Source organism: Plecotus auritus (assembly GCF_963455305.1).
Source record: "Plecotus auritus genome assembly, chromosome: 5".
Taxonomy (NCBI): domain Eukaryota; kingdom Metazoa; phylum Chordata; class Mammalia; order Chiroptera; family Vespertilionidae; genus Plecotus; species Plecotus auritus.
In genome coordinates this window covers 144,758,317-144,781,666 of record NC_137776.1, presented here as the reverse complement: position 1 = coordinate 144,781,666, position 23,350 = coordinate 144,758,317, and the positions used below count along the sequence as shown (strand labels likewise).

The 23,350-nt window shown below is 40.9% G+C and overlaps 1 protein-coding gene across 18 annotated transcripts in view; it reads left to right on the top strand.

Moving 5' to 3' along the window:
- The window catches only part of NMRK1 (nicotinamide riboside kinase 1), a 32,275-nt gene extending 9,582 nt beyond the window's left edge, over nucleotides 1–22,693 (top strand). For 5 of the 18 annotated variants that reach the window (XM_080668419.1, XM_080668425.1, XM_080668418.1 and 2 more), the window contains 5 exons: nucleotides 3,691–3,838; nucleotides 3,917–3,988; nucleotides 5,066–5,169; nucleotides 7,739–7,822; nucleotides 22,507–22,693. In XM_080668419.1, coding sequence (XP_080524545.1) covers nucleotides 3,691–3,838; nucleotides 3,917–3,988; nucleotides 5,066–5,169; nucleotides 7,739–7,822; nucleotides 22,507–22,613 — 515 coding nt within the window. In that variant the 3' untranslated portion in view covers nucleotides 22,614–22,693. Of the gene's footprint in view, nucleotides 1–3,690; nucleotides 3,839–3,916; nucleotides 3,989–5,065; nucleotides 5,170–7,738; nucleotides 7,823–10,060; nucleotides 10,150–10,451; nucleotides 11,593–14,383; nucleotides 14,456–15,180; nucleotides 15,356–22,506 lie in introns of those variants that run through there. The other 13 variants (XM_080668413.1, XM_080668412.1, XM_080668416.1 and 10 more) reach the window with 8 other exon arrangements.
- The last annotated feature ends 657 nt before the right edge of the window (nucleotides 22,694–23,350 follow it).

The following is a 23,350-nucleotide window of genomic DNA, read 5'->3' as shown; positions in this document are numbered from 1 at the left end:
GAAAACTTAGAAAGCTTCAGTAAAGAAGTGCAAGATGTGAAAAAGAATCAAATTGAAAATTTTGAACTGAAAACAAACAATAACTGAAATTTTAAAACTCACTGGATCAGTTCAACAGAATAAATATGATAGAGGAAAGAATCCGTGAACTATGAAACAAAACAATAGAAATTATTCAATCTGAACAACAGAGAGAAAATAGACTGAAAAGAAATGAACAGAAATGTGGAGAATAACAAAAGATCTAACGTATCATTGAAGTCTCAGAAGGAGAGGAGAAAGAGTGTGGTGCTGAAAAGGTATTTAAAGAAGTGCCCTGGTCGGGTAGTTCAATTGGTTAGAGCATTATCTCGATATGCCAAGGTTGCAGGTTCAATCACCAGTCTGGGCACATGCAAGAAGCAACCAATGAATGCATGAACAACAAATTGATGTTTCTCTCTTTCTCTCTCTCAAATCAATTTTTTAAAAAAATTTAAGCAAAACAAAAGTAATGATGTAAAACATCCCAAATTTGGCATAGGGCATAAATCTACATATGCAAGAATCTGAGTGATCCCCAAACAGGTTACACAACACTGTTCAAGGGGAAAAAAAAAACAGGCCCTAGCCAGTTTGACTCAGTGGATAGAGCATCAGCCTACAGACCGAAGGGTCCCAGGTTCGATTCTGGCCAAGGGCACGTACCAGTCTGGGCCCTGATGGGGCAAGTGCAGGAGGCAACCAATCAATGTGTCTCACATGGATATTTCTGTCTTTTTCCTCTCCCACTCTCTCTAAAAATCAATGGAAAAATATTCTCAGGTTAGGATTAAAAATAAAAAACAACAACAACAACAAAAAACAGGAAAGGCACAAGTTACAAATACCAAAAACAAAAAAGATAATAGCATTACATACAGATGCTACCTACATTAAACGGATAAGAGGGTATTATAAATGACTTATGTGAATATATTAGAAAACAAATGAAATTTACTATTTCCCAGATATAACTTAACAAGACTACTAGGTGTACCGGTTAATAATGCAGATTTTTTTCAATAGATGGAGTTACACATATGTTGATATATATACAATTTGATATGTATGCTATTTTGTTGTATTGACAGCAAGCTTCAAAACTTCATATGTCAAATTTGCTGAAGGTGTTAACATCATAGATATTTTTACACTTAAAAATATCAAATTTTGTGCCAAAAAAAGAGCATTTGTGGGAAGTTTTAATTCTTACTTTATTTTGAAGAAAATTGCTGCTGAAAGTTATCATATACTTAGGGAAGCTTATGGTGAACATGCTCCATCTCAAGATACTTGTGAACGCTGGTTCAAATGCTTTAAAAGTGATGATTTCGATGTGAAAGACAAAGAATGTCCAGGTCAACCGAAAAAGTTTGAAGACCAACAATTACAAGCATTATTGGATGAAGATGCATGTCAAACTCAAAAACAATTTGCAGGAAGATTAAACGTTGCTCAGCAAACAATTTCTGATTGTTTACAAGCAATGGGAAAGATTTCAATGCCGGGAACCAATTCCAGCATGTAATAATTACAAGAGTTTCACCAAAAGGTTGGTGAAGCTTGGGCGGCTCAACAAGGGTGAGCAATCTTTCCCATTGCTTGTAAACAATCAGAAATTGTTTGCTGAGCAACATTTAGCCTGTTGGAACGGCTAAACGGCACTTCCCTCAAACCTGAATAGGATTGGCTGCTGCCAGACAGCTCAGGGCATTTTATTGTCTCCTGTTGGCCAAACACCTGAAAAGCTGTAGGCTGTTTCCCAAACTGACAATGCTTTTGTAAACCCTTTGAAACCTTACCCTTTAAAGTGTATATCTCCACCTTGCCTTAGGACAAATTGTGTTAAATAAATAGCACAGGGTCCTTAGACAAGGGGTAGTCTTCTAGCTCCTTTAGCTGAAGATCCCCTGACCCCCAATGCCTTTCAAAATTATCTTTCGTCCTTGGACTCCTTCTTGAATCTACGCATCAGCCCCTTTCTCCAGAATGCTGAATGCTTTGTAAGGATGGGACAAGAATCCTGGCATTTTAAAGGAAGGAAAATGGGTGCCACATCAACTGACCGAAAGACAAATGGAAAACGGAAAAGTCATCAGTAAAATGTTGCTTCAACGGCACAAAAGAAAGTATTTTTTGCATCGAATTGTGACTGGCGATGAAAAGTGGATTTATTTTGATAATCCCAAACACACAAAATCATGGGTTGATCCAGGTTAGCAGACAACCTATATTATTAACCGGTTAATAGTTAATCTGCATTATTAACCAGTTGATAGGTAATCTGCATTATTAACCGGTTAATAGGCAATCCGTATTATTAACCAGTTAATAGTTAATCCGCATTATTAACCAGTTAATACAGATTTTGTAATCAAAGAAAACACGATAATTTCAAGAGAAACATCAAAAGTGCTTTATTCAAAGTAACGTCCATTGCTAGCTACACATTTCCCCCATCTTTCAGGTAATTTGTGGATACCGTCCCAATAAAACTTTTCTTGTTCTGAGGCAGACCATTCATTCAGAGACCCAATTTTCCACTTCTTCATACGTTTTGAAGTGCTGCTCAGAAAGTACATGTGCCATCGATCAGAACAAGTGGTAATAGGAAGGAGCAATACAACAAAATAGCATACATATCAAATCGCATATAAATCAACATATGTGTGACTCCATCTATTGAAAAAAATCTGCATTATTAACCAGTACACCTAAGTAACACCAGAACAAAATCTTAGTAGCCCTATATCTATTAAATAAATTAAGGATTAATTAGTAAAAACCTCTAAATCCAGATGAATTGACAGTACTTCTGGAGTGAGATGCAGAATTTGCCTCCTAGTAAATTCCCAGGTCATGCTGAGGCTGCTGGTCAAGGTACCATACTTTCAGAATCATTTTTATAACCGAAAGCTCGGAAAGTATGCTCATTTTACAGTTTGAAAATGACATATTTGTGTTCTTTGCAAAAGTTTTAATGGTTTTCCTCTTGTTTATTTTAAGAGCCCTTTATATATTGAAAATATTAGTTCTTTTTAAAAAAAATATACTTTATTGATTTTTTACAGAGAGGAAGGGAGAGGGATAGAGAGTCAGAAACTTCCATCAGCTGCCTCTTGCAAACCCCCTACTGGGGATGTGCCCGCAACCAAGGTATATGCCCTTGACTGGAATCGAACCTGGGACCCTTCAGTCTGCAGGCTGACATTCTATCCACTGAGCCAAACCGGTCAGGGCGAAAATATTAGTTCTTTACCAAATACATTGTAGATATTTTCCTCAGTGTGTCATATATCTTTCAAACTAATTTGTAGATATTTTGTCATCCAAAAATGTTAGACTTTTATGTAGTCAGGTGGTAGTAGAAGTTATAAATAAAGCAAGATTAGCCATGAGTTTATGATTGTCAAAGCTCCTCATGAGGACATGGAAGTTCACTGTACTTTTTACTCTACTTTTGTATATGTATCAAATTTCCCATAATAATGTTTTAAACATACCAATTTATCAATATTAGAGTTTAAAAGTATCTAAAAGATTTGTTATGGGGTTTTTTGAAGAGTAAATAGTGTTGTTTAATACATTTAGTGAGCCCAGGATATACTCATATCCTGCATCATAACACTTTTTTGGCACTGATTTTACATTTTTGTATGTTGTTTGAAGTGCTTGAAGCGCTTAACATGGAAAAAATGATGTCCACCATTTCTTGCTGGATGAAAAGCCCAAGGCACTCTCCGGTATCAACAGACTGGAGAAACGCTGAGGAAGTTCCCATATTAATCATCGAAGGTTTCCTTCTCTTTAATTATAAGTAAGCATCCTCACTCAGATATTGACTCTCAATGAATGGGAGGGAAACTCCTGTGAACTAAATATGCTATTATTTTAGGCCCCTTGAGACTATATGGAATAGAAGATACTTTCTGACCATTCCATATGAAGAATGTAAGAGGAGGAGGAGGTAAGTTTTGAAATTGCCTTTGTAGATGGTGATTCAAAAGACAAAATTCACAAAAAAATGAGGACAGCAACATTATTGAGCAATATGTATATGTCATTTTTTCAAACAAGGGAAGCCTCAGCTCTTTTACACAATAAGCAAAACCTTTTTCCAGCCCTGGCTGGTTTGGCTCAGTGGATAGAGCATCGGCCTGCAGACTGAAGGGTACCGGGTTCGATTCCGGTCAGGGGCACATGCCTGGGTTGTGGGCTTGATCCCCAGTGGTGGGTGTGTGGGAGGCAGCCCATCAATGATTCCCTTTCATCATTGATGTTTCTAACTCTCCTTTCTCCCTTCCTCTCTGAAATCAATAAGAAATGTTTTAAAAAAATACCTTTTTTTCCATAAATAATCATCCACGTGGACAAATACAAATTACTTTTCTAAGAAAAGGCTCTGTAGGAGCTATTTGGCTGATTTCTTCTCAATCTTCAAATGAAACAATTCCATGTTGATTAGGGCTTTAAATTAGTTGGCCTATATTCTGCTATAGCCACAAAAACACCAATTAGTTTAAAGCTCACTCCTGCATATCAGTATTTCTATCATTATTTACATTGATATTTGTCTCTTAATTATTTTATAAAAAACGAGAGGGAGGGAAAGATAAATTATAGTGAATTACAAGATTAATTTTTGGATGAGCAAACTAAATTCATTTTATTGTCTTTGTAACTGGCATTGAGTCTAAAACAGCCGTGGGCAAACTACGGCCCGTGGGCCGGATCCGGCCCGTTCGGCTGTTCTATCGGCCCGCGGAGCCGAAAGAGTGGAGGGTTCTCTTGCTCTCCCCTCCGCTCCTTTACTTTGAATTTATATTAGTTCACACAAACACTCCATCCATGCTTTTGTTCCGGCCCTCCGGTCCAGTTTAAGAACCCATTGTGGCCCTCGAGTCAAAAAGTTTGCCCACCCCTGGATAGTCTTAATCCTGTTTAGATTCGATCTCAGTGATTTTTTTTATTATCCTGGCCATTATTATTTTACTTTATCAATGTGTGTTTCTATCAACATGAAGTTTCCTACCTGTTTTGACAGCACGAGGGTCTATGAGCCTCCAGACCCCCCAGGGTACTTTGATGGCCACGTGTGGCCCATGTATCTAAAGCACAGACAAGAAATAGAGGACATTGAGGAAATTGGTAAGTGCCCTTGCTCCCTCCATGGGAGACCTTTAACCTGTCATTGCCAGAAAGTACACGAAGTTCAGAGGAATGTTTCTTACGTATGTGTTCTATTATAAAGGAAACTTTAAGCTGTAGCACTCTGGGCTCCCATCTTCCACAACAGGCTCTCCTGGCTTCTGCTTGTCTCTCTATGGCTCTTGTGAATAGCTTGTCGACTTCTAGGTGGCCATTTGTTCAATAAATATGGATTGAATGTTCTCAGTGTACAGGTGTTGTCCTGGTGATGTATATCAAGGGAAATAAGGCAGATCCAGTCCATCCTCTTATGAACCAACATTCTACTACTGAAGCAAACGTTAAACTAGCTACATGAGCATGTCCTTTCCTGCTGTGCTGAGTACTGTGACAGCGAGCTCTTAGGGTACTGCCTAAGTCCCGGTGATCCAGTCACATGTCAGCTGTGCTCTGACAGGGTTAACTGGAGAAAGGGAAGAGTGTTGGGATGGAAGATCACCCCAGGCAGTGGGTGTGATACATAGAAAGGCCAGGGGGCAGGAAGGAATGATCAGCATCAGGAAGAAGGTTGGTGTATTTGTGGAGAGAAAAACCAAGGACAAGAAGTGCTGCTGGTAATACAGGAAAGATCCTACCCTACAAGGCCATATGCCAGTTAAGGACTTGGGTCATTATCCCAATAAAAGTAGGAAGCCCTCTACAGACAGGTTTAAACAAGGACACGTTAGATATCAGATTCTTGTTTAGTAAGATCTCTCTGGCCATGTAGAGGGTGGGTGTAGAGCAGTGGTCGGCAAACTGCGGCTCTTTGGCCCCTTGAGTGTGGCTCTTCCACAAAATACCACGTGTGGGCGCGCACATACAGTGCGATTGAAACTTCATCGCCCATACGCAGAAGTCAGTTTTCGGCTCTCAAAAGAAATTTCAATCGTTGTACTGTTGATATTTGGCTCTGTTGACTAATGCGTTTGCTGACCACTGGTGTAGAGGATGCAATATTGGGCACGTGTGCTCAATAGAACTGAATGGTTGTGTAGATACGGTGGGTCCAGGAAATCGAGGTGTCGAGGCAATACCCTGGAACCTGGCAGGTACTGTTTTGGAAAATAGAAAAAAGTGAAGGAGTTGCAGGTTTGGAAGGTAAGAATGCAAGTCTGTTTTGCACAAGTTAAGATACCTGAGAGACATAAAGTGGCGATTTGGGGGTAAACATCTGGATCTATGAGCCCGGGCTCAGAACAGACCTCTGGAATACAGGGCTCAACATAGAGAAACTACAGGAAGCCAAGGGGAGGGAGAAGGCTCTTGGTTGGAGCAGAAGAAGCAGAACTGATGCATACTTTTCAGAATAAAGGGAGTTGCCCATATTGGGAAAAGCTCCGTGGCTTCCAGGGGGCTATGTCTGAGCTGTGCAGAAAGCACATGGGGCCTCCCCCCTGGTCTGGTGGCGGTTATAATCTCTTCTTCAGGCAAGTTCAACCCTTTATCCCCATCCACAGAGCCGCTGCTGGGGTTCTAGCCACAGCACTTCCAGTTTGGACCACGGTTACAGAGGTATCCTCTTCTCACTGTTCCTCTCTCCCTCTCCCTCTAAAATGCAAATTTAACTATGTCCCTCCCTTGCTTGATATCTTCATAGAGTCTCCAGTTCTCTGGTAAAACCCCCACACAGCCAGACATCAAGGCCTTTAAAGACAAAGGCACAGCCTTGTTCCAAAACCTCCTCTCTCCACTGTTTCTGCCTCCCCACATTCTAGGCTTTCCTAACGGTGCATCTTATTAACAGGCAAAATTCTCTCCTACCTCCCTACCTCTGCAGGTTTCTGACTAGAAGGCCTTTTCCTTCCTGTAACATACCTAACTTCTACTTTTTCTCCAAGACTTACTATGCCAGTTTTATTAAAAATATATATCTTCTGGGCCTGGCTGGAGTGGCTCAGTGGTTGAGCATCGACCTATGAACAAGGAGGTCACAGCTGATTCCCCGTCAGAGCATATATCTGGGTTGCGGGCTCAATCCCCAGTGGAGGGCGTGCAGGAGGCAACTGATCAAGGATTCTCTTTCATCATTGACGTTTCTATCTCTCTCTCCCTTCCTCTCTCAAGTCAATAAAAAATATATATATATATTTTAAAATACATATCTTCTGGGCCTGAAGAATTCTGATTCAGTATATATGTGGAGAGCCCAGACCCCTACATGGTGTAAGAAGCTTCACAGATAATCTTGATGAATCAGTAAGTGGAATAACTACTCCCTTACATGATTCTTTCAGGGACACACCTCTTCAGTGCCATTTAATTATTTTCTTTCTTTTTCTTCCATTTTTTAAAAAAGTAATAATGTTCATATTAACTAGTGTGCATTTCTCTGTAATTAACCAAAAATTTTTACCTGTTGTTTCTGACTATAATGTACTTCACTCTCTAATGATTTATTTTTATTTTATGGTCCTGGGTTCTTTGGTTAAACCTACTAGGTATTTTCAAGAGATATCAGGTGCCAAGATAAGCATGCTATCTTAATAAGCCTGTTAGCATTTGACTTGCTATCTTTTTCCCTTTTCAGTTTACCTGGATGGGACAAAATCTGAAGAGGACCTCTTTTCACAAGTGTATGAAGATCTAAGACAAGAACTGGCAAAGCAAAAATGTAAGTATTGTCCTATTGAAGTGGATGGCGAAGGAACAGCTAGGAACATAGTTCATTACATACCTAAGAATGTCATACCAGAATGCTAATGTAGGAGTGACTGTATCCATTCATTCATTGCTTTGAAGATAATTCAGAATCAGATTCTGAATGGGTTTGAGGACTTGGTCAATTTTTTAAGGGTGAAAATATCCACCCTTCGTTATACCTCTTAATATTTATGTTATGTAGTTTAAATATTTTAGTAGATAGCTGCTATTTCAGTAAGACTGAAATGATCCTTTGGCCAAGTGAAGTCAAAATGCTGGTGATCTTGTTTGTTTTAATATGTTTAGAGCTCCCCTTCTCCTTATTCCTCTCAAAGATTTTTTCATGAATTTGTTTCCCAGATACCTCAAAACTAAACACAAGATTTAAAAAACTATTTACTGAGTGTTTCTTTAAGATTATTATATTAGACAACACATTTGCAAGTGAGAGAAATCCTCCTACATTTTGCTTAAGCAAAATCAGTACAGGGGCAGCAGTCACTCGCAGACATCATGCCTGTTAGAAGCATTCTCCTCTTAGGTCCAACAGCCCCAGTGGAAAAAGACAGTTTATCCTTTTTCAAGATTGTTTGTGAGTTGATAAATGTTGAAGCTGGGTGTTGGGTACAAGAGGTTTACATATAATTCTCCCCGCTTTAGCAAATGTTTAAACATTTTAAAATAGTTTTTTTAAATTTTCTTTTTCAAGTACAGGTGACATTCATATTATTTTATGTTAGTTTCAGGTGTACAGCATAGTGGTCAGACAATCACATAATTTATAAAATGATCCCCTAATATATCAAGTACTCACCTGGCACCATACTTAGTCATTGCAATATTACTGACTATATTTCCTATGCTATAATTTGCAACTCATGACTATTTTGTAACTACCAATTTGTACTTCTTAATCCCTGTGCCTTTTTCACCCAGCTTCCCAACCCCCACCTTAAACAGTTTTTTTAAAAGTAGTTTTCCATTTTAGCCCAGCTGAAAGTTCCCATGGAGGACTTTGATTGGTCCTGCTTGGGTCACATGACTTTTGCTAAACCAATCATTATGGCCAGGGAACTGGAATACTCTGACTGGCTAGAACTGGATCATGTACTGATCTTGTAATTGAATATACCTCCTAAGGTCTCCTGAATTAAAGGGATAAATTAAAGGGAAAGCAGAGCAGGAGGTAGAAACCAGAATAAGAAGGATAACAAAGCATGTTGGGAGAACAAAACTATAGAATAGCTGCTGTTATATTTGAACTAAAAAGATTTATATGGCTAACTCATGCAAAATGCAATCATCAGCTGACTCAAGACAAGACAGTATGAGTCACTTCAGCAGTGAAGAATATTACATGCTTTTTTGGTGAGACACACTGCTATAGTCCAGATATCATCTCTCAAGAATCAGATTTCCCATGTCCTCAATAAATTCCTATCTGACCAGGGAACTGAGCCCAGCAATGCAGCTTATTGATCCTACACGCTCCTAATTTCAGGATCAGCCCTTCATGTAGGCATGAACAAAATTGAAGAAATTTCAGGACCATTTTTAAATTACTTCTTAGTGGAACTTATAATTCTTGCCAAATATGCCTGCCCACCCCTGCCATCTGTTACCTTGATGAAAGGCAGGCCTCCTACAGTGAAGCTCCAGCATGAATGGATAATGGAGTGTAGGGGGAAAGAAGGGGCTCTGCCTTCATAAATGATAGCACCTGAGCCAACACCACTTGTATAGGGGTTAGTGGCTTTCTTTCTGGCCCTACTGAGATATTTCCAGGGTCATTTCAGCTGTTCGTCACCTAGGTTTTTCCATCTTCTTGATAATGGCCAGTGAGCAGATCCAATTATCCCTTAGTGACTAAGTCATATATATACTGGAGTTTGGCCTTATGATTTGCCTGCTGATAAAAATGAAAGGATCATGTATTTCAGGCAAATTGCACCTGGTCCCACACCAAATGCCAGCTTTTGCCATTGGTCTAAAGCCCCAGAATAGCTGGCATGCTGAAGGTCTACAAGAAAGTACATGTCCATGTGTGTTACACCCTCCTCTTTCCTTGCCTATGTCCTAGAGACTTGTAAGGAAATAATTAACTGTCTAAGGCTATATTGCTTATGTTCTAGATATTGGATAAAGTTTAAAAAGAAGAAAATACAGGGTGGGCAAAAGTAGGTTTTTTTGTTTTTGTTTTTGTTTTCAGCTGTCTTGTAATTCCTTCCCACAGATCTAACACACAGTTCTGTGAATAAAGGAAGCAACATATTTATTCCATGAGGCGTTTCCAATGATGTAAGTCTATAGAAAAATACCCATCGGGATAGACCTCAATAAAAGTAGGTTTATAGTTGTGAGTACGCGAAACACAGTTTATTCTTGTGTTATTATTTGTTTATTAATTACTGGATTGTCCATATGAATAGCTATAAACCTACTTTTGCCCACCCCTGTGTGTAACAGACATGTTAGAAGAGAAGTAAAATCCAAAACAGATCAGCTTTTCCTACCTCCAAGACCTATGTTATTTTTTTTCCAGTTGTATAAGTTACTGTGTTATATTAACCCACCATCTTTCCCATTTCTTCCAACCACAGTGTCCTGCAAAGCCAGCCTGGAGGGATCCTCAGCATAGCCTGCTGTGACCCTTAATTCAGGAATGAGCTAGTGGGGAGGACTTTCAGATATTTCATTTGACTACTTTTTAAGTTTCATAACATCTCATAAACCTGCTCAACTAATTTTCCACTCTAAGCATGTAAAATCATAATTGTGATAAAGTCATAATTATGAATGGGAAACAACAAAGACTGAATTTGATTAATAAGAAACACTAAATGAGATTTTAATTCCATCCTTCTTAAATCCAGACTTTGAAGCGAATTTGAATGATTACCTATTCTCACTATAACAAGGCAGTCTAGTCACCAGCATCATTCAAACCTCCTTTCAGAATGTTTACTTTTACCTCATGATGAAAGTATCCTATCTAATAAAGAGGGAATATGCAAATTGACCATCATCCTGTCACAAAGATGGCTGCGCCCTCAGCAGAGGTGGGGTTTCCGTAACAAAAGATGGCTGCGCCCAGAGTGGAGACGGGGATTTCCATAACACAGATGGCTGCACCCACAGCGGAGGCTGAGTTCCCATAACCAGCCTTAACAAGCAATCAGCAGGGTCCTGAGGCTGTGCCCCCAACCCGGTGCTGGGCCAGGGGACCTGAGGTTGCGCCCCCTGCCCGGTGGGGTTAGCTGGGTCTGGGTCTCGCATGATTTTGAGGCACTGTGGGTGGGCGGAGACTTGACTCTGGGTCTCGCGGCACACCCCAGACTCTGACAGGAGGAAAATTTTCATATACATTTTACTAATTTTCTTTCATCTCTGACACTTCTATTATAGAGAAAGGGCAAATAGCAATATTAAAATATTTTCTTAATTAATCCCCTTTTAATGTACACGAATTTCATGCACCAGGCCACTAGTATTGATTATAAAACAAGTTTTAATGTAAAAGCAAAAGGAGAAAAAAAATCACTTATATGTCCACCAGTCAGCAATGTTAACATCTTAATGAGTACACATCCAGTGATTTTGCTGTTCACAGTCATCTGTCTTTTATATGGTTACATGGTTCATTGTGATGCTTGTTTCTTTTTAAAATTAATATTTAATGTTTAAGAAGCTTTATAGGGTCCATTGTATAATGAAACTGAATAAAACTAAATGGCTCTCCCAGTTAAGAATTGAAGTCTGAGTTCTGTTTTGCTCATTGAAAGCGAATTATAAGACAACATGGACATCTTAGTGCAGAAGATGTCACGTGTCTAGTTTCAAATCATAGAAACAAGAAATTGCAAACTAAAAATATAATCAAATGTTTATATTTTTCTTTTTGGCATTTTTCTACATTGGATTTTAAAATACAATTTCTAGTTATAAAGTAAGAGTAGCATAATAGTTCAAATTGATGTAAGATTATTGAGTCATTTTCCAATTGTTTGATATTTAGTATTGTACAAGTGTTTCATATTGGCAAATAACATGCTTTTAAAGATACCTACAAAGATTGCTGGTTTTCTTCTTTAATTACATTAAAATTTTACAGAATAGCGCTTAGTCAAAGAGTATAGTCATTTTCACATTTTACATACTTCAGATATTAAGTACTAAAAAAGAAAGAACTCATGGACATTGGACAACAGTGTGGTGATGGCCGGGGAGGGTGGGAGGTGGATGGAGGTGGAGGAAGTATAGAGAGCATAAATGGTGATGGGGAGATGAAAAAAGAAACAGAGGCATGGGTATATGGAACAGACTGACAGCCATCAGATGGAAGGGGGTGGTGACTGGATGAAAGAAGGCAAAGGGATTAGCCAAAGAACATATATGCATAACCCATAGTAATCCACAGACACAGACAACAGTGTGATGATGGCCAGAGGGAAGGTGGGGTGGGGGCAGGGTGGATGTGGGCAAAGGGGTCGGGGAAGGAGAATGGAGACATTTGTAATAGTGTCAACAATAAAAATAAAGTTAAAACAATTTTTTAAAAGATTAAATACTAAAAAATGTGTGTTTCTTGTCCAGCCTCTGTGGCTCAGTGGTTGAGCAACCCATGAACCAGGAGGTCATGGTTTGATTCCTGGTCAGGGCACATACCCAGGATGCAGGCTCAATCCCCACATAGGGTGTATGTAGAAGGCAGCCAATGGAGGATTCTCCTTATCATTCATTTTTCTATCTCTCCCTCTCCCTTCCTCTCTGAAATCAATAAAATATATTTTAAAAATTATTTTTAAAAATGTGTGTTTCTCCAACATGAGCTATATAATAAGAATGCAGCAGGGCCCAGCCAGCGTGGCTCAGTGGTTGAGTGTGGACCTGTGAACCAGGAGGTCATAGTTTGATTCCTGCACATGCCCGGGGCACATGCCTGGGTTGCAGGCTCAGTCCCCAGTGTGGGGTGCATGAGACAGCTGATGAGTGATTATCTCTCATCATTGAAGTTTCTCTCTCCCTCCCTCTCTGAAATCAATAAAAATGAATATATTTTAAAAAGAATGCAGTAGATTTATCACTGGATTTCTAAGTCAAAGTCACTAAGTATTAAGCTAGGTTTCCTTGGTTTAAGAAAAATCATTAAAGGTAACAATATTTTCCCAACACGCCAACACAATATTCTACTGCAGCCAGCCACCCTTTGTGATATTATTCTGATTCTCAAACTATTTCATTCCTGGAAGTCAAGGATTATTTTACCAATTGCAAATGATAATGGGTATCTTAGGATAGGCTTAAATTTAATATAAGGATTAAAATACTGAGACTCAGGCTCTAGTTCTTGACGGAAAACCAGCATTTCTGGCTCCAGAATCCCTATAATCTCAACAGCCTTAGAAGACTGTTGCCAGTATGAAGACTTAGCAAAATGAGAATTGAAATTCTCCATTAATTTCTATTATATTTATTCCCAAAGTCTGCAAGTAACAGCATACAAATAGAATGCACTGTATTTTTCCTGGGTTGAATTAAGAACATTAACCAAGAACCTTAACCGAGATAATAACATGTACTTTAGTACAGTGACAGCTGTTGTTTTGTTTGTTCTAGCACACATGATTTCCCCAATATGTGGAACAATAAATAGTTATCCATGACAATGGCCAGGAATTTATCTTAATGACTTATTCTCACTCCAAGGATTGCAAAGATATAGCATAGCTCACAAACAGTGTGTCAGTTCCTCTAGACCCGTGACTGTGCAACTATTCTGAATGGGACCCAGTAGGGGGCACGCAGGAGGCAGCTTATTGATGATGTTTCTCTCTCATTGATGTTTCTATCTCTCCCTTCCTCTCTCTCTCAAAATCAATCAAAACATATAAAAAAATTTTACCAGAGTATATCCCAATGCAGTCACACCCACAGGGTCCACAAAGATGTCATCAATATAGCAAAAATAGAGATATAATAATATGTTCCCCGCTAGCTTCCAGATCCTAGGGAAGCTGGGTTGTTTTATTCAAGATTAAAAATTGAGACTAAAACTCATGCAAAGATATCCCTATTGACTCTTCCCTTCAAGCCTGCAGAGCAAGTTCCTAGAACGAATTGTTACAGCAGTGGTTCTCAAACCTTAGCATGTATCTGAATTAATTGGAGGGCTCATTAAGACAGATTGCTGGCCCCCAACCCCAGTTTCTGATTCAATAGGTTTGGGGGAAGGGCCCTGGAATTTGCATTTCTAACAAGTTCCCAGATGATATTACCGCTGACCCAGGGCCACACTTTTAGAATTATTGCACTCAGCACAGTAGTGGAAAAATAGCAGGTCACAGGCCCATGAAGCCCCACCCTGGCTATTTGGACACTACCAGCTTGAAATTACCAGTGTTTTTAGCCCCAAAGGCATTGCAAAATCATTCTTGTGCCAATTTTTTATTTTATTCACTCTTAGATCCAAAATCTTCATTTTGCCTCACCTGTAAAAATTAATCTGGACCCTTAACTATTTTTCTTTTGCCAGGTGGAACAATGTTAGTTTGTCAACAGAGGGCACTGGAGAGACATTGAAAAAGAAAAAAGACTTTGCTTTCCTGTAAGTCAGCAACTGTAGCAAAGTTCTTCTGGTGAGACACCTCCCAGTAAGTGGCTTTTCCAAAGCACCCTAGACAGTGGATTTCCCCAAAATTCCAGAGGACAGATTCCAGCAAGTTTGGCTGACGTGGCACCACAGCTACTTCTGTGCCATTCAGTGAGCCAGGGCAGAGCCTTCTTCCCTTTTTTAAAAAAAACTGATTTGTGAGAGAGAGGGTAGGGGAGGGAAGGAAGGAGATAGGGAGGGAGGAAGATTGATTTTGTTGTTCCACTTATTTACCCAGTTGTTGGTTGAGTCTTGTAGTATGTGCCCTGACTGGGGACCAAACCCGCAACCGTGGTGTATTGATGCTCTAACAAACTGAGCTACCCAGCCAGGGCTTCTCCAACAAGGCCTGGCTCTCATTACTGGCTCATCCCTTCCTCAGTCATAGATGTGGCTGTTCCTTAAGAGTTCTCATTATTTCTTAGTAGCCAATACCTTGTGTATATTCTATTTACATCATAAATATATAATCAGAATTATTTAGTTATTTAGGTCTTTTTATATTTTAATATATATATTTATATAAATAAATATACTTAAAATATATTTTGTTTATATATAACTATGATGTACCTGTTTACTTAATTTATATAATACAATTATTAATTTTTAAAGAATAATTTTATTTATTTTATGTAAGAATGTATACAATTATTTAATTAAACTTCTCTTGTTCACAGTACTTTTTGGTTTCTCTCCCCTGATGGACTCAGATTGATACAACTATTGGTTATACTATTCAACTGATTTATAGAAGATGAATTTTGGCAACTATGTGGTTCCTTTTTTAAAAAATTTTTCCATCTTTTATCTCTGGGATACCATGTTCATAGAATAAAAACATTTTTGTCCACCAAAAGGGCTATAGCCTGCAATCCTATGATCTTTACGTTACCATACCTGTTTTTACAGCAGACATTACTTGGATTTCCTAAGGCTATTTTGGATAGTCTCAATTTGACAGTAAAGTTTCTCAGACTGGAAGAGAAGCTTGTTTTCTTGAGTAAGGATTTCAGGAAAAAATTTAAACATGGTGTTTTATTTTTTAACAAGATCTATGATTCATTGTTCTGAAGGTTATATTGGATTAGCCAATTCTCTAGCACAGTGGTCGGCAAACTGCGGCTCGCAAGCCACATGTAGCTCTTTGGCCCCTTGAGTGTAGCTCTTCCACAAAATACCACGTGCGGGCGCGCATGTACAGTGCGATTGAAACTTCGTGACCCATGCGCAGAAGTCGGTTTTCGTCTCTTAAAAGAAATTTCAATCGTTGTACTGTTGATATATGGCTCTGTTGACTAATTTGCCGACCACTGCTCTAGCATATACCTGTTTGACTTGCTATTTTCTCTTGATTAGGATATTTTAACTCACATAAGGGTAGGTGCTGTCTTGTGGAAACTGATAGCTAGGGTTTTTTTAGCCTCAGCACTCTTGGCATTTCTAGGTAATTCTTTTCTGTGGGGGACTGTCCTGTGCATTGAAGAATGGTTAGCATCATCCCTATTCTATACACTAGATGTCAGTAGTGCTCCCTTCTCCCAGGTTAGGTCAGCAAAAATATCTCCAGAGAAAAGGGAATCCTAGTGCACTGTTGATGGAAATGCAGATCGGTGCAGCCACTGTGGAAAACAGTATGGAGGGTCCTCAAAAAATTAAAAATGAACTGCTTCTGGGAATATATTCAAAGAAATCCAAAACACAAATTTTAAAGAATATATGCACACCCATATGTTCATTGCAGTGTTATTTACAATAACCAAGATTGAAAAGCAGCCCAAGTGCCCTTGGGTAGATGAATGGATAAAAAATTTGAGGTACAGTTATACAATGGAATACTACTCAGCTGTAAAAAAAATGAAAGAAATCTTACCTTTTGCAACAACATGGATGGACCTGGAGAGTATTATGCTAAGTTAAATAAGCCAGTCAGAGAAAGACAAGTACCATATGATTTCATTTATAGATAGACTCTAATGAACAAAATAAACTAACAAACAAAATAGAAATAGGTTCATAGATACAGAAAACAGACTGACAGCTATGAGAGGGGAAGAAGGTGTGTGTGTGCAGGGGGCGGGGGGCTGGGTGAAATAGGTGAAGAGATTAAGCAAAAAAAAATCTCATAGACACAGACAACAGTGATTATCAGAAGGAAAGTGGGTGGGGGAGGTAGAAGAAGATAAAGTGGAGATAAATGGTAACAGAAGGAGACTTGACTTTGAGTGGTGAACACACAATACAAATACAAATGATGTATTATAGAATTGTACACTTGAAACCTATATCATTTTATTAAACAATGTCACCCCAATAAATTCAATTAAAAAACGTTTTTTAATATATACTCACAGACACACACACAAATGTCTCCAGACATTACCAAATGACGCTTGGAGGGGAAAATTATCTCCACTTGAAACCAACTGCTGATAGCGATGAAAATTAAATTTGTCCCCTAGAGATAATTCAAACCTTTTTCCTTCAGCCACCATAAATGCATTGCTCTCTCCAATTTTCTTTGAACCAGCCACACCACCTTGCCAACTACCTCATTAACATGTTAAGTGAATCTTTAACACGTGTTCACTTTATACTTTGTGTGAGAGTCATGTTTTCAACTTTTTGGAAAATATATTTGGCAATACTTTTTATACATTACTTTATTTAATCCTTATAACAACTGGATAAATATGAGGCTTTGAGATGTAAAATAAGGACCCAAAGTCCCACTGCTAACACTTAGAACAAGGTTTGGAACCCGTCTTCATGACCCAAATAGTGAACTCTTCACCACCATGCTAGACTATACCATGAAGCTAAGTCCTAAATTTCTGTGACCTGGCTTGCTGTGGTCACTGCATTTAGCTTGCAGTTATACCCCCACAGCTCTTGGCCATCCAATTTATGTACTATAAAAGGGCTTGTATAGTTCAAAATCCAAGAACCAATCAGAGTAGCCTTCTAACTTTGGAACATTCTATGCTCACTTTATTATAATATCAACACAACGGCCAGCTGACAGAGTAGTACATGGAATCTGTAGCTACTTAATTCAAAGCGCCATGTCTATTTCACATGTTCCTTGAACTTATCTTTGTGATCGAGTTGCTACTATCTTTCTCTCCAGGCAAAAGATAGAATCTTTTGGGACTTGTTTATTCTGGTATTCACTTTTTGTCCCTCTTCATGTTTTTCAAATGGAAGATGTGGTAAAATAAGGCACAAAGGCATCAGGGAATGGTCTATGCTGACCTTCACATCTTCTCTGTCTAGGCTAATAATACTAATCACAGTAGGAAGCATATAAATCTGTATTGGATACTGTGATTAAATAATCATTTTCCTGAGTTTTGAGTTACCTCTTGTAGGAGGTAATTGAGCTTTATGAAAAATACATGCAAGAACCTGGTGTGTTCACTGTGGCTGGGCTCAGCCTGCTCCCTGATGTTCCCTCTGCTCCCACCTCCCCTGCGTTCGGCTCTGCCATGCCCTACTCTGAAGAAACAGTTGCCATCTCCCCCAGCAAGTGGGCCGTTTGTGAAGGAGGGTGGCTTGTGAAGGAGGGCGGCATGAGGCCCCTCTTTGCCCCGTTCTCAGAGAATGCCATGGCTCTGAGCAAGAGGTCTGCGTGGACCACAGGCTATGACCCGTATACTTATAAAATACCACTTACGGAGAAAGCCCTTATGAAAACTAACATTAAGATAGCTCTTGCCCTGGCCTGTGTGGCTCAGTTGGTTGAGTGTTGTCTCATGCACCAAGGGGTCTAGGGTTTGATCCCCGGATGGGGCAGGTGCGGGAGGCAACCGATTGTGTTTCTCTCTCTTCCTCTCCCTTCCTCTCTCTCTAGAATTAATGGAAAGGGTGTCCTCAGGTGAGGATTAAAAATAAAAATTTAAAAGTAGCTCTTTCTCCTGGATGTTATGGAAAAACTAGAGGCCCAGTGCATGAAATTTGTGCACTCAAGGGCGGGCGGGTGGTCCCCCCAGCCTGGCCTGTGCCCTCTCACAGTGCGGAAGCCCCGCAATCAATCACCCCAAAGAGGTAGGCCTGGCCCATCCATCCGGGGTTCCTTGATGGATTGCCCCAAAGAGATAGGCTGGAGCCAGGGGTCCCGCCTCTACACCGCACGGAGCCGTGGGACCCCCAGCCTTGCCATGCAGTGCTGCGGGACCCCCAGACCTTGCCGCACGGAGCCGCAGGACCGCCTCTGTGCTGCACACTCAGTGTGAAGCACCGGCCAACCCGCACGCGCCCACTGTGCACTCAGCCTCCTGGTGATCACTTGTTGTGGTGTGAGGTCGTCACAGCATTAGGGTATGACAACCACATAGGCTTTTATTAATAGGATACCTGTAGTTCTGGCTTGCCTGCAAAACGCTTCTTAGATGCAGGAGTTGGTGTCATAGATGAAGATTATAGAGGAAACCTTAGTGTTGTGCTGTTTAATTTTTGCAAAGAAAGTCTAAAGTAGAAAGGGTGATCAGATTGCACAGCTCAGGTGTGCAAGGATTGTTTGTGCTTCTTTTAAAATCCCGAAATAGTGGAAGACCAAGTTTATTTGTTTTTTAATCCAGCAATAGAGGAGGTCTAAGTTTTGGATGATACAAAAAGGGATTCGGGTGGTTTTGGTTCTACCCAAACACATGCAGGAACACAAAGTGCTTCCCATCTTTCATGCCACCGATACTTCCACATCCATGGAAGGTAGGCCAATCTTAGGTATTACCCCACTTGACAACAAAGGAAAATGAGGTGCCAAGATGTTATTTGAGGCCACTCAAACAGTCTGCATTGGATAGAGATTTTTAATAAAAATCAAATAATCCTAGAGACTTGGATTTATTTCAGTACTAGTGGCCCGGTGCACAAAATTCGTGCATGGGGGCGGTGGTATTCCTTAGCCCAGCCTGCACCTTCTCCAATCTGAGACCCCTCGAAGGATTTCCTACTGCCGATTTACAGGATCGGGCCTAAACCGGCAGTCAGACACAATCCGGGACTGCTGGCTCCAGCCACTCACCAGCCTGCCTGCCTGCCAGATCACCCCCAACTGCCCCCCCTGCTGGCCTGCTTGCCCCAAACTACCCACCACTGCCGGCCTGCTCGCCCCCAAATACCCCCCGCCAGCCAGATCACTCCCAACTGCCCCCCCCCTGATGGCCTGCTCACCCCCACCTTCCCTCTCCACTGGCCTGCTCACCCTCAACTGCCCCCCTGCTGGCCTGCTCACTCCAAACTGCCCCCCCCCCCCCGCTGTCCTGATCACCTCCAACTGACCCCCACTGATAGCCTGCTCACCCCCAACTGGCCCCCCTGCTAGTCTGCTTACCTCCAACGGCCCCTGCCGTCCCTTCCTGGCCTGATCACCCCCTGGCAGGTCCCAGCCCCTCCTTTTTTTTTTTTCAGCACCTCCTTGAGCAGAGGCCAGGGCTGGCTGGAAGCAAGTAGCTAGGATTTATTTATCTTCTATAATTGAAACTTTGTAGCCTTGAGCGGAGACCAGGACCAGCCAGGGTGTGCGGGAAGCTTGGCTTCCTCCATTGTTGGGAAAACCCTAGCCTCCTGCTTGCTCCAGCTCTGTGGCTGGCAGCCATCTTGTTTGGGTTAATTTGCATACTCACCCCTGATTGGCTGGTGGGCGTGGCTTGTGGGTGTAGCAGAGTGATGGTTAATTTGCATGTTTCTCTTTTATTAGATAGGAGGATGGATTATAAACTAGGTCTCTTTACCAAGCCAATATATTTTCTTTGTCCTCCCCTCCCCCTTTCTTTCTGTTATGCTTGTAATGAGGCTTCTAATGAAGTGCTCACCAAAACAAACAAATAAAACCAAAACACCATTCTTAGGATACAATAAGTCAGGGTCTGCAATTATAGTGTCCCCTGACTTTTGGGAAGTCCCATGCTGCCAGAAGACAAAGACTGAATCAAGGACATAGCAAATGGAGAAGGCAGCAACAATAGCTGGACAGGCTGAAAAGTGAAACAGCCAAGTGGAAAGCAGGCGGGACTGTGAGTAGAAAACCCAGGTTCTTTCAGCTCTGATGCTTGACCCTGGGCACGTCCTTTAACTTCTTTGAGCCCAAGGAAGCCAAGCCTCTCTCAAAATTGGAATTATTAACATCAACCTCATGGTATTTGGTTAAAAGGGTTAATAAATATAAAGCACCCAGTCAAATGCCTGGCACCTGGTGGGTGTTCACTATTATTAGCTCCATCTTTTAGTCCCAACCCTTTTGACTCCATCCTAGAAACCTAAGATTGTTCTTAAGATCAAATAAAATATTACAAAACCATCTATAAGACTCTAAAGAGCTCCTCAAATGTTAAAGTGTTATTAAGACAGATCTATTACCGTGAATAGAGGTGAGTCACATATAACCCTTCGAAGTTTTTTTTAATTAGTATTCTTTCCCCTTTAAGTCTTCCCTTGATACTTATTTGAATCATTTTCACCTCATTAAAAACAAATGACTGGGTGTGGTGGCACATATGGCTCTAGGACCTAAAACTCTGTATAAGAATGGGCTTTAGGCTTTGGGACAATACATCATCTGACCTATAAATACCATGCCACTCCTCCTATTTAAGGACACCTTAATTCCAGCCATAGGTTATATCAAGCTACTTCTGCCTTGCTGTCTTTGATTGCCCAATCTGGAGAAAACCAACATGTTGTCAGAAGACTCCAGCAGCCCTGTGCAAAAATCCATGTGGCAAAATAGTAGGGTCACCTGCCAACAGCCAGCACCATCTTGCCAGCCATGTAACTGAGCCACCTCAGGAGTAGGTCCTCCAACCCCAGACAAGCCTGTAGAGGACTGAAGCCCAGCTGACACATTGATTTCAACTTCACGAGAGACTCTGAGGCAGAGCCACCATATAAGTCACTCCCCAAATCCTGATTCACAGAAACTGTACGAGGAAACTGTTTTAAGCTGCTCAGTTTTGGGTAACTGGGTAATTTGTTATGCAGTAGTAGATAACTAATACACAGCCCACTCAAAATTGTTGGCTGAGGCTGATTTGAGTTGCATTTCTGCCACTTCCAGCCAAAGAAATTCTAACTAATACATTTGCTCCATCAGAATCAACTGGGATGAGTCTTGGGCATTCTTTTAATTTGTTTGTTTGTTTGTTTAAAGCTCTACAGATGGTTATAATCTGCAGCCTAGTTTAAAACAACTTTGTTTTATTATGGAATATTGATATTAACATATAATTATAACCCTACAACTTCAAGTGAACTAAACTCCCTCTTCCTTCCATGATGCACTGTGATAGGACCAGCTATTAGGTAATGGAAGATTAGATAGGCTTCTCCAACATTGGGGAAACTGGAGGGTCTTTTTCTTTACTCGACCTCTTATATAGAAATGAGAAAGAAAGATTAATTTGCACCCTTTACTCTTCAATTTCCATCTTGGCTTTACTGTATGCAGTTTCAATCACAGCCAGTTTGTATGAACTATTCCTAGCCATGGGACAATGTGCAACGGATCCCATCACATTCTGTTGCCTGCTGTCCCTTGCCCCTGGCTCTGACATACTAACTCATTTATACAATATTACACAAATATTTTTCAAGCACATATGAAAAATCCCTTTTACCTAGACAAAATGACACAATGATGAGATGTTGACACTTTTACCTCATCCTTACTCATTGATATAAACTCAAGATACTGAATTTCCTGCCCTGACCAGTTTGGCTCAGTGGATAGAGCATCGGCCTGCGGACTGAAGGGTCCCAGGTTCGATTCCGGTCAAGGGCATGTACCTTGGTTGCGGGCACATCCCCAGTAGGAGGTGTGCAAGAGGCAGCTGATCGATGTTTCTCTCCCATCGATGTTTCTAACTCTCTATCCCTCTTCCTTCCTCTCTGTAACAAATCAATAAAATATATTTGGAAAAAAAAAAAAAGATACTGAATTTCCAAACCTGAAACTTGAAAACAAGAGTAAATGAATGGCTAAGCATTTCTTTCTCCCTCTCTTTTAGCTCCCCCCGCCCCAACACTCAAGCAGCTTCCTATAGCAGCTACACACCAGCAAATCATTTTTAAAAATCTTCTTAAGGAAGAGGATCCAAGATGGCGGCGTAGGTAAACACCTAAACTGCTGCCTCGCACAACAACTTCAAAACTACAACTAAAAGACAAAACGTCTACCACCCAGAACCACGGGAAAGCTGGCTGAGTGGAAGTTCCACAACTAGAAGGAAAGAGAAAAGAGCATTGAGATGTGCACAAGCGCTGAAAAGCTGAGGTACGGAGGCGCGTGATCCGGGCTGTCGGCAGGCGTTGCTTTTTTCAACTCGAAGGGAGACAAGCCACCGATTACTCTGAAATCCAGTTTCTGGGGAGATGCGGGAGACCCAAACTCCTACGGGGAGAAGCTGGACTGTCTGCCATCGGGTCGGAAAGTGAGGGTGGCTAGCTTGCAGAGCTGCGCGCAGGAATAATTGTTTACTGTGCTGGGGCAAGGGATGCGGGGAAGCAGTTGGAGACACAGAGCCGGCTTACTGGCAGCCATGGCTGTTTGCCACGCCCTAGCCTAGTGACTCCCTGAGACCCCGCCCCGCACAACCTACAAACCCATCGAAGCTCCAAGCAGCGGCTTTATAGCATATGAATGGCCTGCCCTATCGCAGCTTAACATAGCAAACTTGCAGCCTGGGTCAGACAGCTCCAAAACCTCCAAACCCCAAGCAAAGAGGAGAAAACTGTAGTTCTCGCTGTAGCGCCTGCTGGGTGGCCTCAGAAAGTAGCTGACCTGCACCCCATTGGAGATCCAGAAGCCAGTGTACCTAGTGGTTAGTGTGAGACACCAGATTTCAACTCCTT